We start from the raw sequence: 16,443 nt of genomic DNA, 5'->3' as shown, positions 1-16,443 counted from the left end.
TTCTCTGCCCCTCCCTCACTCATACTCTGTCTCTCTGTCTAAAAAATAAATTTAAAAAAACATTTTAAAAAAAAGAAGTAATGACTTTCTCCTGAGGACTGAAATCAAACTGATATCTTAAAAAACAAAAAAACAAAAAAACAAAAAACCTGGGGCGCCTGGGTGGCTTAGTCGGTTAAGTGTCCGACTTTCGCTTAGGTCATGATCTTGCGGTCCGTGGGTTTGAGCCCCGCGTCGGGCTCTGTGCTGACTGCCAGCTCAGAGCCTGGAGCCTGTTTCAGATTCTGTGCCTCCCTCTCTCTCTGACCCTCCCCTGCTCACGCTGTTTCTCTCTCCTAGAAATAAATAAAACAAAACAAAACAAAAATTTAAAAAAAACCTGAATAAGTGGCTCAGTTGGTTAAGCGTCCAACTTTGGCTGAGGTCATGATCTCATGGTTTGTGGGTTTGAGCCCTGCATCAGGCTTTGTACTGACACTTCAGAGCCTGGATCCTACTTTGGATTCTGTGTTTCCCTCTCTCTTTGCCCCACCCCGTTTATGCTCTATGTCTCTCTCTCAAAAATAAACGTTAAAAAATTTTAAAAATGGGGTAGAAATTATGTGCTGAGGCATACCACTGACATTCTAGACCCATTATCCCTTAGCAAGTATGTGTTTAATGCATAGCATCTATGTCACTTTACATAGGACAAAAATTTTCATGCTCCCTAGCTCAATGGCTCTCAACCCCAGCTGCACATTAAAATCATCTAGGAAATTTTTTCTTAAATTTTGATTACCAGGCCAGACTCAGACTCTGGGATTGGGATCTAGCATTAGTAATTTTTACAGCTTCCCAGGTAATTCTCATGTGCAATCAACATTGAAAGCTGTCTTTAATCCTGTAACAATCTTTGGCATTCATAGCTAAGCTTTCCTTCTTTGACCCAGAACCTCTGACTTGGGATTTTTCCCCTAGAGAAATATATAAAACAGTAAATGCCAATTTAAGAGATTAATCCACTGTGTGTGTTTGTGTGTAGACTCATCCGTATCAATGCTATACTCTGCCTTTTCTATTCTCTTACTCAGGCCATTGAATGCGAGGTATTGATACAACTTCATTGGCCCCAGCCTTAAGCCCCTGACACTTTGAGGTCCTTGTACTTCTTGGGCCTGCCCGTTTTCTCATTCCCTTCAGTTTATGTTCCAAAGCTTCATCACTTTAAGTACCACTTTCTCAGGAGCCTTAAGTCTTCTTCAAATGGAGGCTATAATGCTAAGTTAATTTCCTATTCTTTCCCACCACTTCAAAGAACAAATATATCTACAACTATTCTCATCTCCATGCTGCCTATTTCCAAAGATGACGTATCTCACTTCATTTCTTGTTTTACTCAGCATCCTAAGGCAATTCGTTTTCTCCCTTTGGCTCTAATTTATACACTGATGACCCCTAGATCTCTTGAATGAATTTCAAAGTCTTATTTCCACTGTTTGCAGGATAATTGGATATCTGTCTTTCAAAGGGGTTTCACAGTCAAGATGCCTCAAGCTAAACTCTTTCCCTCTTACCCATAATCTTTCACAGCACACTGGGACCCACCTCTATACTGGAAACTCCCTCACCTCTATATCCAGTTTCCGAATTCTCCTGGCTTTGCCTGCTTTTTTTTTTTTTTTCAAATTCATCCTTTCCTTTCCAGTATTCTACAGCTCAAACTCCTGTCTTCATCTTCATATCTAGACTGCTTTTATAGCCTTCTAACCAGATCCCTGTCCCTCTCAAATTTACCTTCATTAGTGATTGATGTAAAACACCTGTCAGTCCCCTGGTTACGGTTATTCAGTGGTTCCATCATAGAAGATAAATTCTGTTCTTTAGCCTGAGACTTCTCCCACTCCATCTCCTATCATTCATACTTTTACTTAAGGTTTGACATCAAACTGCTTTGTACTACCACACAGCCATTTTAAAAATTTTATTTATTTTTTTGAGAGAGAGACAATGTGAGTGGGGGAAGAACAGAGAGAGAGGGAGAGAGAATCCGAAGCAGCCCTTGCACTGTCAGCGCAGACCCCATGTGGGGCTCGAACTCATAAACTGTGAGATCATGGCCTGAGCTGAAACCAAGAGTTGGACACTTAACCAACTGCACTACCCAGACGCCCCTATCACACTCATATTTAAGTTACATACTCTTCCTGAAATCCCTTTTCCACCCCAATTCTCTATCATCTGTAGTTGGATAGGCCTTTCCTCTGCTGCCTTTCTTCTGTTTACCTAAGCTAAGCTAACTGGTCATTGTCCTGGTAGTTCTCAGCAAATTCTATGCTTGTACTTACACCTTATTGCATTAAAATTACCTGATTCTTTCTACCCAACAAGAATCTAAGTTCCTTAATGGTAAGGGACACACCTGGGCACTATGTCCCTGGCATAGGTAGGTGCTCAAAGTTAACTGAATAAACTGAACTATCAAAAAAAAAAAACTATCCAGATAAAAAAGACTGAGAAATGAAGGTCACTCAGCTCCTTCCCTCTTTTCCACAAATATATGCTAAAAACCATAATCAAAACCCACCACTCAAACCAAGGCCTCTGAGTCTATAGACTTTAGTGTAGATTTGAAGAGGATATGGAAGACAGTTTACATCATAGAAACAAAAAGAACATTATTAGTTGAATATCTAATATTCCTACATCATCACATTTTTAGGAATTTTTCAAGCACTTAATTGTTAACTGCTGTGTTCTCCTTACTCTTCTCTCTACTCACCCTTCCCCAGGCTCCATCTTTATTTCCAGTGCAGAGAAAATTACCTTTATCCTTTATTTTCTTAAATTTTACCAACCAAAATGGAATATTGAAGTATCCAGGCTACCATCATTTCTCTTTCTCAAATGGATTTCCTAAACAGCTTCCAAAAGGTGGGATTCCATCCCTTCCTTCTGCTTCCACTCTTACTCCTTATCTAGAGTGATCTTTCAGTACAACTCTGACTAGTGTACCAAGACCCAAACTAGCTCTCAAAACAACAGACCCGACTTTGGTGTTTGCCTCTTGGCTCTTTACACACCAGCTATACTGACTTGAGCTTTCTAGCTGGAAAACTTTACCCCTCCTCTTTGGCCTAAAACTACTCAGTTTAAACATCTCTTCCTCCAAGGAAATTGTTCCTGACTTCTGTCCTTTAGGTATTTCTGCCACGTGATCCAATAAACATTTAACTTCTCATATGGTAGCATTTTTCTCATTATTGTTCCTTCATTATCTTCTCCTATAGTATTTACTGCGACAGCAGAGATCATGTTTGTCTCCATAGTGTATCGTTGTCTGGCATGCAGGGTATTCTGTAGTGTTTTTGTTTTGAATAAATGCATCTAAATGAAACAGTATTCTGTTACCTAGTAGGTCCAATCCTTTTCTTCACTTATCTTTGTATATACTCGTTTCATTTTTTAAAATGTTTTATTTATTTTTGAGAGAGTGAGAGAGACAGCCAGAGCAGAGGAGGGTCAGAGAGAGAGGGAGACACAGAATCTGAAGACAGGCTCCAGGCTCTAAGCTAGCCGTCAGCACAGAGCCTGACGCGGGGCTCGAACCCAGGAACTGTAGATCATGACCTGAGCCAAAGTCGAACATTTAACCGACTGAGCCACCCAGGCGCCCCTGTACTCGTTTCACTTTCCCATTCTCTCCATCCCGTTAGCAATCTGATCCGGATCATCTCCATATTCAGTGCCTGGACCCTAGTTCTCTTGTTTACAGAGAATGCTGTGTCCCTTCTTCCCTACCCCAAAACCTTAAAATATACGGAATTCTTCTTTTCATCGCCGAAAGAAAAAAAATGTTTAAAAACAACAAAAACGTAACCTCATTCCCATTATCTTTTTGCTTAGGTGTCTAGAGAAACCAATTAAGACTTTTAAAATTGCCTCGAGAAAGAAAGCTCCATCTGCTACACCTCTACAAATTTCCCCAGGTGTAAGCAACACTTCCTTCTCCTTTCCCCGGAAACGGAAAGAGAATAGGAAAGGCCCAGAATCCGGAGTTTAGGGATTCGTTTTCCTCAGGTTTCTTGATAGGCGGGGCCGGCAGGCCGAAACCGACTGGCAGGCTGGGACGTCGCTCTCGGCTGAATTCGCTTTCTGTTGGCCTTCCTGGACTCCGCCCCCTGCGCAGGGCGGGAGATTCGGTGTGCCCAGGCAGGACCCTCAGCCCCCAGCCGGCCTCCCGGCTTCCCTACTCGTCTCTGCGACCCTGCGGCCCTGCGACCCTGCGACCCTGCGACCCTGCTGCGCCAGTACTTAACAGGAATCTGGCCTTTTCGTGCTGGGGCGGAAGTCAGCTCCCCTGGAGCGCCCGGTCAGCGGGGTACCGTCCGGCAGGCGCTGGGCGGCCCGAGCGGCGCCTGGCGGAGACCTAACGGTGCGTGGTGGGACCACGGGGCAGCCCGCTTCCCTCTCCCGCTTACCTCGGGGTTTGTGAGGTGAGTCCGGTGGCGCCCAGCTCCGCGGCCGAGCTGGGGTGCTCGTCTCGAAGAGGGTTCCCCCTTGAAGCTCCGGGCTGCGTCGTTGCCCCCTTCACGCAGCCCGAAGTCCCCGAGAACCCCCGGCGCGGCCAACTGGTAAGTGGCTCGAGGCCCGGGGCAAAGTCCATAAATACTTGGGGTCACAGGTTCTTTCTGGAAGTACCGTTGATCGGTGTCTCCAGCAGTGATAGGCCTCCTGTGCAAGAGGCGCAGTACCAACGTATCTGTTTCTCGGCTTAAAGAGCCTTGTGCTCGTGAAGAGAGAACTGTGAAAATCTGTAACCAAAGTGTAAAGTGACCAGAGAGGAGCAGGCACCAGGAGGGCTGAGGACGAAGAGGTTTCGTCCCAGAACTACCACAGGAGTGAGAACCTTTGAGAGCATCCCAGCCTGGATGCCCCAAATGAATCCTGCTAACTGGTCAGTCACGCCGGGACCGTGCTTGGTTGTAAAAATGTAGGTGAACCAGGCTCTTCTGGTAGAGCTTTTTACATTAAAAGGATATTGATGCATTAGTTTTCGTCTTATAACTGAAATCCCAACAAAACCATCATGCCTACCCTAGTTAAATTGCAATCTGAAGAAAATAGCATGGCTCTACTACACCTTGTTTCGTTGGCACTGCACGTTCAGTAAATACTCATTCCTCATTTACTGAGCACCTTTTCCATTAGAGATGTAGAGAGGTGCAAGAGATCGACATGGTTAAGTTGAAGTTTAAAGAAAACAGTGATAAGGAACCTTTAATTAGTATTTTCATATGCCAAGCACATGAGGTCATTTAGTCACAGTTTTGATCAGTTATGAGTGTGGAGTTAAGATCAGATTTTAGGCTTCTATGATATTAAAATTGATGCTAATCTATACCACCTTTTTTTTTTCTTAAGGATTATGTTTTAAAAAATTGTAGAAAATCCCTTATTTGCTCTCAAAGGGAGTGTGTTGCTATTAATACTCTTGGTGCTGCTGTATTACCTGCCTGGTTAACTCCTTGAAAGGAGCCCATTTAAAATTCAGCACCCAAAGACAGTGCCTTGAAGAGTAAATGGTCACTAAAAATTTTGCATTTTATTGTGTGGTTGTTAAGTAGTGGGGTTTTTTTGTTTGTTGTTTTCAGAAAATTGTTGGAGAAGGAAGGAAAGATTTCTTTCAAAGTCTTTATAGAAGTTTCTTCAGTTTGGTGGTTCTATACTGTGTAATAAGATGGCTTAAAATATAGGAAAGGAAATTACATATAAATGGTTTCAGCCACAAACACGATTAATTAGGATGCCTCTAACCAGGCAATTCTTACGTAAAGGACAATATTCAGTTGTCTAAAGTTTTTGTTTTTAAATTTTCCTTAAAAATCTTTCCCCGAAGGAACCACTAAACTTCTGTGAATGAGAATTATGTAGCTAATTCCTTTTTCACTTTGGTTGCCAGTTAGCTCAGAGCCACAATTCTTTGTATGATGTATTTTCTGCTTTCTTTATATTTTCCTGGGTCCAGACTTCTATTACTATTACAGTTTGTCGTTTTATTGCATTTGTTTATTGTCAATACTTCAAATCCTTTGTAGAACATAGCCATTTATATTTTAAAACAATATACATTAGACTGAATCTGGCAATGCTTGTACAAGTATGCTTGAGAGGGGCATCTGGGTGGCTCAGTCGGTTAAGCGTCTGACTTCATGTCAGGTCATGGTCTCATGGTTCTCGTGGTTCATGAGTTCAAGCTCTGTGTCAAGTTCTGCACTGACAGATCAGAACCTGCTAGGGATCCTCTGTCTCTCTGCCCCTCTCCCAGCTTATGGGTACATCCTCACTCTCTCTCAAAAATAAATAAACATGAAAGAGACTAAGAAAATGTATGCTTGGGGCACCTGGATGGCTCAGTCGGTTAAATGTCCGACTTTGGCTCCAGTCATGATCTTGCAGGTCGTGAATTCAAGCCCCACATCGGGCTCTTTGCTGATAGTTCAGAACCTGGAGCCTTCTTCAGGTTCTGTCTCCCTCTCTCTCTGCCCCTCCCCGATTTGTACTTTCTCTCTCTCTCTCTCAAAAATAAACAAACATTAAAAAAGATATTTTTTTTAAATGTATGCTTGATAGAACTAGGGATGTTTAACTTAATGAACTGGAAACCTGGAGGAACTGTAGAAATCTTTGGATGTTTGAACTGCCAGATGGGAAAATAATTAGATACACAATGAATAGTTTCCAGAGGTCAGAACAAGCATTTAGGATAACATATTTGTATCTAATGGCAGGAAAAATGTGTAGTAGAATGATCAGGGACTTTGGAATCAGTCAAATTTGGGGTTTAGCCCTAACACACTTTCTAACTGCATGAATTTGAATGAGTAATTTAATAGTTAACCTTAGTTTACTCATCTGTAATTAAAGAAATTATATATTTATTAACTACCTCAAAGAATCTGAGAGTTTAATGGTCTACTATACATGAAAGTACCTAATAGAGTGCCTGACAAACAGCCCTTCAGAAACACTTTATTTTATATAGCTATAAAGAAATTATAAGTTTCTTTATTATATACAAATGTCATGTAGATGGGGGTGGCTCAGTCAGTTAAGTATCCAAATTTGTCTCAGGTCGTGATCTTGTGGTCTGTGAGTTTGAGCCTTGCGTTGGGCTCTCTGCTGACAGCTCAGAGCCTGGAGTCAGCTTCAGATTCTCTCTCTTCTTTCTGCCCCTCCCCCACTCATGCTTTGTCTCTCTCTGTCTCTGAAAAAGAATAAACCTTAAAAAAATTTTTAAAATGTCATGTAGATGCATTTAACTTCTTCTCTAATACATCTAAATTCCCCATAATAGAAAGCAGTATCATGACTAGAAAAATGGCCAAAAGGATATGATTTGCTGGCAATGATCATATAAATTATGGATGAAGTGTTATCTTTATACACAAAACAGAAACCTAATGGAGTTAGTGAGGGTAAATGAGAATATGTATAGAATATTCAAAACTGTGTCCAGCATATAGTAATTGCTCAAATTTTGGCCTCTCCAGTTACCTGCCCCCACGGTCCAGATCTTCTTGTCTAGTACTTCCTGGCCAAAATCCTGATGGCCATTTTGCCCTTTACTATGCCTTCATAATAACTTTTGACTTTGTAAGAACCACATTTATCTATTCATCTTGTTTGCCAAAACTCATGAACTTGTTTGTTGCTTTTATTTCCTATTAGCTGACCTTAACCAAGTTCTTTTTTTTCCAACTGCAGGGGACTCTACCTGAATTTTCCAGCTGCAGAATGTGTAATACCTTTAAAGGTAAATGAAAATAGAGACAAATCATTTAGGTTTGCAAAAGAATACTCGGCAACATTTAGTAAGTTATCTGCATGCAAATAACTGACTCATGAGTGACATGGTTCTCTTCTAATTAGGAGAAAAGACAAAAATAGGATTTAGAGGACAGGGAGGAGAGAAGAAAAACTCACTTGTTTTGGGGGGTAAACCAGTTAACTAGTAGCTCATTAAAATCACAATTAGTTTCAGGCCATTAGTATTATAAATTCTGAAACTAAATTTTTTCAGAGTAGGCAGAGTTGATCAAGGTTTTGCTTGCCAGACTCTGAAGTTTTTTCAGTGAAGAACTGAATATAAAGTATTAGAAAGATGCATGTTTATTGTTTAGTTGCCAGGATACCCAGAAAGCCATATTCATAATTGTAAAGTTGTTTGGTAAGCATGCAACAATAGTAAAGGGAGGTGCTTGAGGATTATTTGATCCAGGTTTGGAATACCAGTGAAGTACGTAGACTTTCACTAATGGACTATTTCCAATGAACAGATACTAAAATCTACCAGACCATTATTCTTTGCCTGGCTGTCCCTGTTCTAAACTATCACGTGTTAACCACCTCCTTTCTGGTAATGTTATCATTCTTTAGAGCTATCTTTACAGGAAGAATTGTTTCCCTATTATTATACTTTAGTTGAATTGAATTTGTTTTTTTCCAATGCTCAGATGCCTCCCTCTTTCTGTCTTTTCCATTTTTCAGATAAAGAACTGAGTTACCTATTATCAAAAAACCAATATTGATACAATAATTCATAGTATATTTTCATACTTAATATTTCTTTAAATGTTTTATACAAGTACAGGTATTTATTATGTGAATGTTTAATTTATTTGGCTGTTGATATAAATTTTTCATCACTTTTGAATGCTTTATTGCTTTTGTTTAGGTTGGCAGTGATGAGTAAAGTGGAATTAAAGGAAGACAAGATGCTGGAGGTTCAGTTTGTGGGAGATGATGATGTTCTTAATCACATTCTTGATAGAGAAGGAGGTACTGAGTGATTATACAATTGAAGAGATGCTTATATGATGGTTATGGGTTATTTCACTTTTTTAAATATTTTAACCTATTTTGAATATGCAGCACAAAGTAATTGATCTAGTAAGACTAAATAAAAACTACTTTTTAGTTTACTCCAAACTTTTGAAAATTAAAAATAGTAAAGCTTTATCTGATATGAAATGCTTAATGATGGGGTAAATGATAACTACCCATTGTAATTAAAATGTGTAGTTATTTTGACCCCCCAAAATAATACACTTTCAGGGTTTTTTTTTTAATTATATAAACTGTAGTGAAGAGTGGTATATACTTTCATCAAAGAGAAAACACTAAATTTTCTTCCAGATTTTAAATAATGACAATATAAGTAATACAGTTTACTTATTTAAATGTAATGTTTAGAAAGAATTTATACCTGTCATGTACTAATTCTTTGGATGTTCTTTATAGGAGCTAAATTAAAAAAGGAGCGAGCTCAGCTTTTGGTCAACACAAAAAAGATAATAAAGAAGCCAGAATATGATTTGGAAGAAGATGACCAGGAAGTCTTAAAAGATCAGAACTATGTGGAAGTTTTAGGACAAGATATTCAAGGTATTTTGGGGATTGGAGAAAGGGAATGGACACTCAAATTTCTCCGAGTAGCTGAAATTGTTTTGCAGGATACATAAAAGTAGTCTGGTAGGTTAGGCAGTGGTGTGCCATATTATTGTATTTTTATTATAAACTACATGTAATACAAACTTTACCTATTCTGTAACATTTTCAGTTGTATTAAACGTATTCATAATGTTGTATTACTATTACCACCATCCATCTCCAGAACTCTTTTCATCAGGCATGCTATTTTATGTCTCATCAGAAAAGCGCTTGCTTCAGTGTTTTGTGTACAATTGGAAAAGTTGGAAGTACTGAGTTACCATTATAGTTTTTTCTTAAGCTTTTTCCCCCCGTAAGCAAGCAGTCCTGCACCTAATTATTTTTAGAAAAATTCTACAGAACAATCTAAAGTTATTTTTTAAGATATTTATATTTTTAATTAATTTGAGATAATTTCATAAAGCAAGTCATTTCATTATTACTTTGGTCTTCTTTTTTTTTTTTTTTTAATGTTTATTTTTTTTTTAGAGATAGTGAGAGACAGAGCATGAGTCGGGGAGGGCAGAGAGAGAGAGGGAGACAGAGAATCCCAAACAGGCTCCAGGCTCCAACCTGTCAGCACAGAGTCTGACATGGGGCTCGAACTCATGGACTGTGAGATCATGCCCTAAGTGGAAGTTGGACGCTTAACTGACTGAGCCACCCAGCTGCCCTGCTTTGGTCTTCTTTACAGAAACAGAAGGAACATTCCAAGAAGAAATGTTTCAATATAGGCATGCTGGTGTTGTAGTTTTTTTGTTTTTTTTGGTTTTTATTTTTTTACACCTAAGCCAGATTCCTGCCAGATTATATTTAAAAATGTTGGGGCTTACTATCTTTTAGTTAGGGCTCAAGAAACACAGATCTACTTAAGTTGGCTTAGTAAATAAAATCAGTATTGTTGAGCACTACAGGCATTAGAAGTGAGACATTAAAAACCTAGGGATTTTGCTTTCATGGATCTCTCAGTCTCCCTCATGTCATCTCTGTACATCTGTTCTCTCCTTTCTGTGCCACCCGTCTCTCTCTTGTACGTGTTTTTTACTCTCTCATTCTTGGCTTATAAGTGGCCATCATCGCTACTCCTGATTTTTGTCACTTCTTGAGTAATGACACCTCTGGTTTAGTTGCTACTGTTAAATGGCATGATACAAAAAATGACCATTGTTCCTCAACTGACTAAGTAGACAGAGTGGATTCTTTTAAAAGTTTCCCCAGTGGGACAGTCAACATTTTTAGGGCATGTTCTAAATAGAACTTTGAATTCTTGACTCCTATTATGCTAGACCTAAGATGATATTGGAAACAATATATATATATATTTTTAAAGTGTTTTTTTAATTGTTTCTGTTGTAAAAGTAGTACATATCTGTGGGGCACCTGGTGGTGACTCTTGATCTTGGGGTTATAAATTTGAGCCCTACATTGAGTGTAGAGATTACATTAAAAAAAATAAATAAAATCTTAAAAAAAGATACATATATGTAGTAGAAACTCGGTGCTTCCAGACTTTTTCACATAATAGCACTCACCACATATGATATTTGGAAGCATACTGGAGTAAATGGAGAATGCTCCAGACCAGGACAAAGGCCCTCAGGCTTCTGACCCTTATTTCTGCCTCTTCTGCAGGCCCTGACTGGCATCCACAAAGACCTGAGAAGATCATTACTCAGCCTACCCATAACCTATGCCTTTTATTTTGCACACTTATAGGGAATCTTTGTTTTTAGAGCAGTGTTTCTCAACCTATTTTTTACTATAATCCCCTAAAGAGCCACCTTTAGACATTTTCTCCTAATTGCCCCCACCCTTGAAGTTTAGTACTACATATATGGTATATATATATATATATATATATATATATATATATATATATATATCTGTTTATATATCTCTTTACGTATGTGTGGCTCTTTGGAGGACCACAGATCATTGTAATATCTAAGATGTTTTTCACATTCTCCTTCCTCCCACCAAGAGCCAATTTTTAATCCATCTAGAGCAATGTATTCCTGTTGAGAATGCATGCTTTAGAGAACCTGGAACTATTAACAGTTGGCTGTGTATTTTCTGTCTGTAAGTACATGCACACACATAAGCTTGTGTTGACTGACATTGAGTCCAGGAAATGGAGCTTTTCATTAGGCCATGGGCATGTACAATAGACAAACCCATAAATTATAGTTAAGTCTCACAGGCATGACTCTTTCTGTTTTGATTTGTTTTTACTTGTTTGCCAAAATGTGTATAGGGGAGAATGGTGTTTCAATTATGGTATAGGAAGGAGACTCTTTTTTTAATGTTTTCTGCAGACTGGAAATGACAATATCTATTACAGTCTTTTTTAGCCTTATTTGAGATAATGAACAATAAGCTTCTGCCTACTCTTTTGATATAATAGAAAACAAATGCGTTTTTTAAAGTTTATTTTTTTATTTTGAGAGAGAGAGAGAGAGAGAGCACAAGCAGTGGAGGGGTAGAGAGGAGGAGAGACAGAATCCCAGGCAGCCTCCACACCATCAGTGCAGAGCCTGATGTGGGGCTCATACCCACAAACCATGAGATCATGATCTGAGCCTAGATCAAGAGTCGAATGCTTGTGGCTGGCTCAGTCAGTTAAGCATCCAACTTCAGCTCAGATCATGATCTCACGGTTCATGAGATCCAGCCCCACATCAGGCTCTGTGCTGACAGCTCAGAGCCTAGAGCCTGCTTCAGATTCTGTGTGTGTGTCTCTTTCTTTCTCTCAAAAATAAATAAAGATTAAAAAAAAATTTTTTTTAAGTCGAATGCTTAACTGACTGTGCCACCTAGGTGCCCCAATATGCATTATTTTTACAACACAGAAGGACATTTGGGAAAGAAAGAATGCTTAGGAATAGTTAAAAAACAACCTTTCAGCAATGACCTCTAAATATTTTATTAATTCCTTTACTTACTATCAAAGTGTAAGCTGCTTCTTATAAAAAGCATACATCTTGACATACTTGGCATCATTCTCATAGTCTGTTAATTCCATCTGGTCTGGAGAACAGTCATTGCATAGAGGTGCTAGGTGATCTCAGCCTTAAATAGAAGATTTTTCCCAAAGATCTTCCAAAGCAATTAGATAGATGTCCTCAAGAGCAATTTGTCTTATTGGTGCTTCTCTTGAACAGTTGGTTTGGTTTTTAGTCTTAGGAACAGTGTAACTCTATAATTGATTCTTTATAAGTTGGCTAATAGAAAATTCTTGGACAAATATGTGGGCCACTCATAGGGTATTTAATTTAAGCCTTATTTACAGTACTTCTTTTTTTTTTTTTTTTAATATTTTTATTTATTTCTAGGAGAGAGAGAGACAGCGTGAGCAGGGGAGGGTCAGAGAGAGAGGGAGACACAGACTCTGAAATAGGCTCCAGGCTCTGAGCTGGCAGTCAGCACAGAACCCGACGCGGGGCTAGAACCCACGAACCGCGAGATCATGACCTAAGCGAAAGTCGGACGCTTAACTGACTAAGCCACCCAGGCGCCCCTACAGTACTACTTTTTAACTTAAGGATTATGTCAGGTTTTTAATTGTGGAAAACCTCTTTTTAAAAACTGAGGAAAAAATTAAAATTGTGGTAAAATATATGTAATATAAAATTTATGGTCTTCGTGTATAGGTCAGTATTAAGTACATTCACAGTGTTTTGCAGTCAATATCCAGAACTCTTCTCATTTTACAAAACTGAAATTCTACCCGTTAAACAACTCCCCAGTCCCTTCTCCTTACAGCCCCTGACAGCCACCTTTCTACTTTCTATGAATTTGACTCCTCTTGGTACCTCATGTAAGTGGAATCATATAATATTTTTGTGTGTATAACTGGCTTATTTCACTTAGCATAATGTTCTCAAGGTTCATCCATGTTGTAGCATGTGTCAGAATTTCCATCCTTTTTGAGGGTGAATAATATTGCATTGTATGCATATACCACATTTTGTTTATCCATTTATAAATTGGGTGGCTTCGACCTTTTGGCTACTGTGAATAATGCTGCTGTGAACATGGGTATACAAATATCTTTTTGAGGCCCTAATTTGAATTCTTTTGGATATATTCCCAGAAGTGGAATTGCTGGATCATATGGTAATTCTATTTTTAATTTTTTGAAGAATCTCCATACTATTTTCCACAGCAGCTATATCAATTTACTTTTCTATCAACAGTACACAAGTGTTCCAGTTTCTCTGTATGCATACCAACACTTGTTTTTCTTAAAAAATTTTTTTTAATGTTTATTTATTTTTGAGAGAAAGAGACAGAGCATGAGCAGGGGAGGGGAAATCTCCCTAGAGTGGAAGACACAGAATCTGAAGCAGGCTCCAGGCTCTGAGCTGTCAGCACAGAGCCCAGTGTGGGGCTCAAACCCACAAACTGCAAGACCTGAGCTGAAGTTGGACACAACCGACTAAGCCACCTAGGCACCCCTGTTTCTCTTTTTTAATAGCTGTCCTAATGGGTATGAAATGGTATATTACAAAACTAACGCTGCATTTTGATTTATAAATAACATACTTGGCCTCTATTAGACCGTTGGGACATAAATCTTTGTTGTTTAGATCTCTTATTTCTTCATAAGAGAGTCCTAGAAGTAGAATTACTGATGAAAATGTATGAACATTATACTTATTGCCAAATTGCTTTCTATAAGAATTGTATCAACTAGTATTAGGATCCCTCATGAGCATTAAACATTTTTGTTACACTTATTACCCACTTTAATTGCTTCCGTGGTTTGTATATTCATAGTTTTTTGGGTTTTGTGCATTTTGAGCAATTAAAAATTTATTAAAAAGTTTTATATGTAGAAGACCTGTGTGGTTCAGTCAGTTGAGTGTCCAACTTTAGCTCAGGTCACTATCTCATGGTTTGTGGATTTGAGCCCCGCATCAGGCTCGCTGTTGTCAGCGCAAAGCCCACTTCAGATCTTCTGTCCCTCTTTCTGCACCTCCCCCACTCAAGCTCTCACTCTCTCTTTCAAAAATAAATGAACATTAAGAGTATCCTTTAAAAAAAAGTTCTATATGTAGTAAAATCCTTCTTGGACAGTATGATTAGAACTATTGTTAGTCAGTCAAAATATCAGAACCAGAAAATCATAAAAATGCTGTACCCTAGGGGCGCCTGGGTGGCTTAGTCAGTTAAGCGTCCGACTTTCGCTTGGGTCATGATCTCGTGGTTCGTGGGTTCGCGCCCTGCGTTGGGCTCTGTGCTGACTGCCAGCTCAGAGCCTGGAGCCTGTTTCAGAGTCTGTGATTCCCTCTCTCTCTGACCCTTCGCTGCTCATGCTGTCTCTCTCTCTCTCTCTCCTAGAGATAAATAAAAATATTAAAAAAAAAACAAAAAACAAAGTGACTCTAAAAAAAAAAAAAAAAACTGTACCCTAAACATTTTGTTTTGTATATAAGCATACACACACACACACACACACACACACCCCACACACCCCCACACCCCCCCCAGAGTATTTTCTTTGAATAGTAGTTTGGTATAGATCAGCTGATTGAAGAACACGGTCACCTTTTGATTTTGTTGTTGGATTTTTTTTAGACAACATATCCATAATGCACCATTTGGGATTTCAGGTTTCATTTCCCTCCACTAGATTGTACATTTAAAGACACTTTTGATACAGTCTCAGTGCAGTGTGCTTTTGTATTTTTTAAATTTTTTCTAAATCTTTTATAGTTTCTCACCCATATCTAATTTGAAATTAATTGCTTTAATTAATAACTTTAATCAAATATTTCTGAAGCATTTAATTTAGTTTACATAGAAACTACTTAGTATCCATAAATTCATATTTTGTCTGTGTGCCAGACATTTCAGGTACATAAGTACAGGTTTGCTGTAAACAGACTTAAGTGTATGTGAAAATTAGATATATGAGAGAGGCAGCATTGCAGATCACTCAGCTAAGGATGAATTGGTCAGTAAACAGTGTTGAGACAATGGGGTATCCTTATGAAGAAAAGAAATTGGATCTCTACCTGCCATCATAAATGAGTTAATTACCTTAAGATTTACGTATGAAAAGCAAATTGTAAATGCTTTTACAAGAAAATATAAGAGTATGGTTTTGACTTGATTATAGAATAATTTCTTTTAATCAATGGAAAAGATTGGCAGATTCAACTTATTAAAATTCAGCACTTCTCAAGAAGATGAACCACAGATTAGGAGAAAATACTTGCAAAAGACATCTGTTGAAGAAATGTTACCCAAAATACACAAAGAGCTCTTACAACTCAACAGTGAGAAAATGGATAGATAGCCTGATTTAAAAACGAGTAGAGGGACAGGACATCTCCCCTAAGAAGATACACAGATGGCAGAGAAGCATGTGAAAATGCTCAACATTATATGTTATTAAAAAATTGCAGACTTAAACAACAGTGAGATGCCACTTATTAGAATGGCCAAAATGCAAAGCACTGACAGCACCAAATGCTAGCAAAGCTGTGAAGCAAGAGGAATTCTTATTTATTGCTGGTGGGAATGCAAAATGGTACTGCTTTCTGAATGACAGTTTGGCAATTTCTTACAACCTAAATATATTCTTAGAATATGATCTAGCAATTATACTTCTTTGTACTTACTCATACGAGTTGAAAACTTATATCCATTCGAAAACCTACACCCATGCGTGTGTGCGCGCATGCGCGCGCGCGCGCACACACACACACACACACACACACACACACACACACACACACACACACCCATGCACACAGATGTTTACAGAAGCTTTATTCATAATTGCCATGGCTTGGAAAACCAAAAAGTTAACCAAGAATAAATTGATATGTCCATACAATGGAATACTATTCAGCACTTAAAAAAAAAGTTATGAAAAGATGTGGAGGAACCTTAAATGCATATTACTAAGTTAAAGAAGCCAATCTGAAAAAGGCTAATAGCTATGATTCCAACTGTATGACA

General features: G+C 38.6%; 1 protein-coding gene across 2 annotated transcripts in view; it reads left to right on the top strand.

Moving 5' to 3' along the window:
- Positions 1–4,196: 4,196 nt before the first annotated feature.
- Positions 4,197–16,443, top strand: part of ORC2 (origin recognition complex subunit 2) — a 39,421-nt gene continuing 27,174 nt past the window's right edge. The window contains exons 1-4 of one of the 2 annotated variants that reach the window (XM_039217821.1): positions 4,197–4,414; positions 7,747–7,795; positions 8,717–8,820; positions 9,283–9,426. In XM_039217821.1, the coding sequence (XP_039073752.1) occupies positions 8,727–8,820; positions 9,283–9,426 (238 nt within the window). In that variant the 5' untranslated portion in view covers positions 4,197–4,414; positions 7,747–7,795; positions 8,717–8,726. Of the gene's footprint in view, positions 4,614–7,746; positions 7,796–8,716; positions 8,821–9,282; positions 9,427–16,443 lie in introns of both variants that reach the window. The other variant, XM_039217820.1, reaches the window with a different exon arrangement.

The sequence above is a fragment of the Hyaena hyaena genome, unplaced genomic scaffold, assembly GCF_003009895.1.
Source record: "Hyaena hyaena isolate Hyena2069 unplaced genomic scaffold, ASM300989v1 scaffold_724, whole genome shotgun sequence".
In the NCBI taxonomy this organism is placed as follows: Eukaryota; Metazoa; Chordata; class Mammalia; order Carnivora; family Hyaenidae; genus Hyaena; species Hyaena hyaena.
This window is presented reverse-complemented; position numbering and strand designations above follow the sequence as displayed.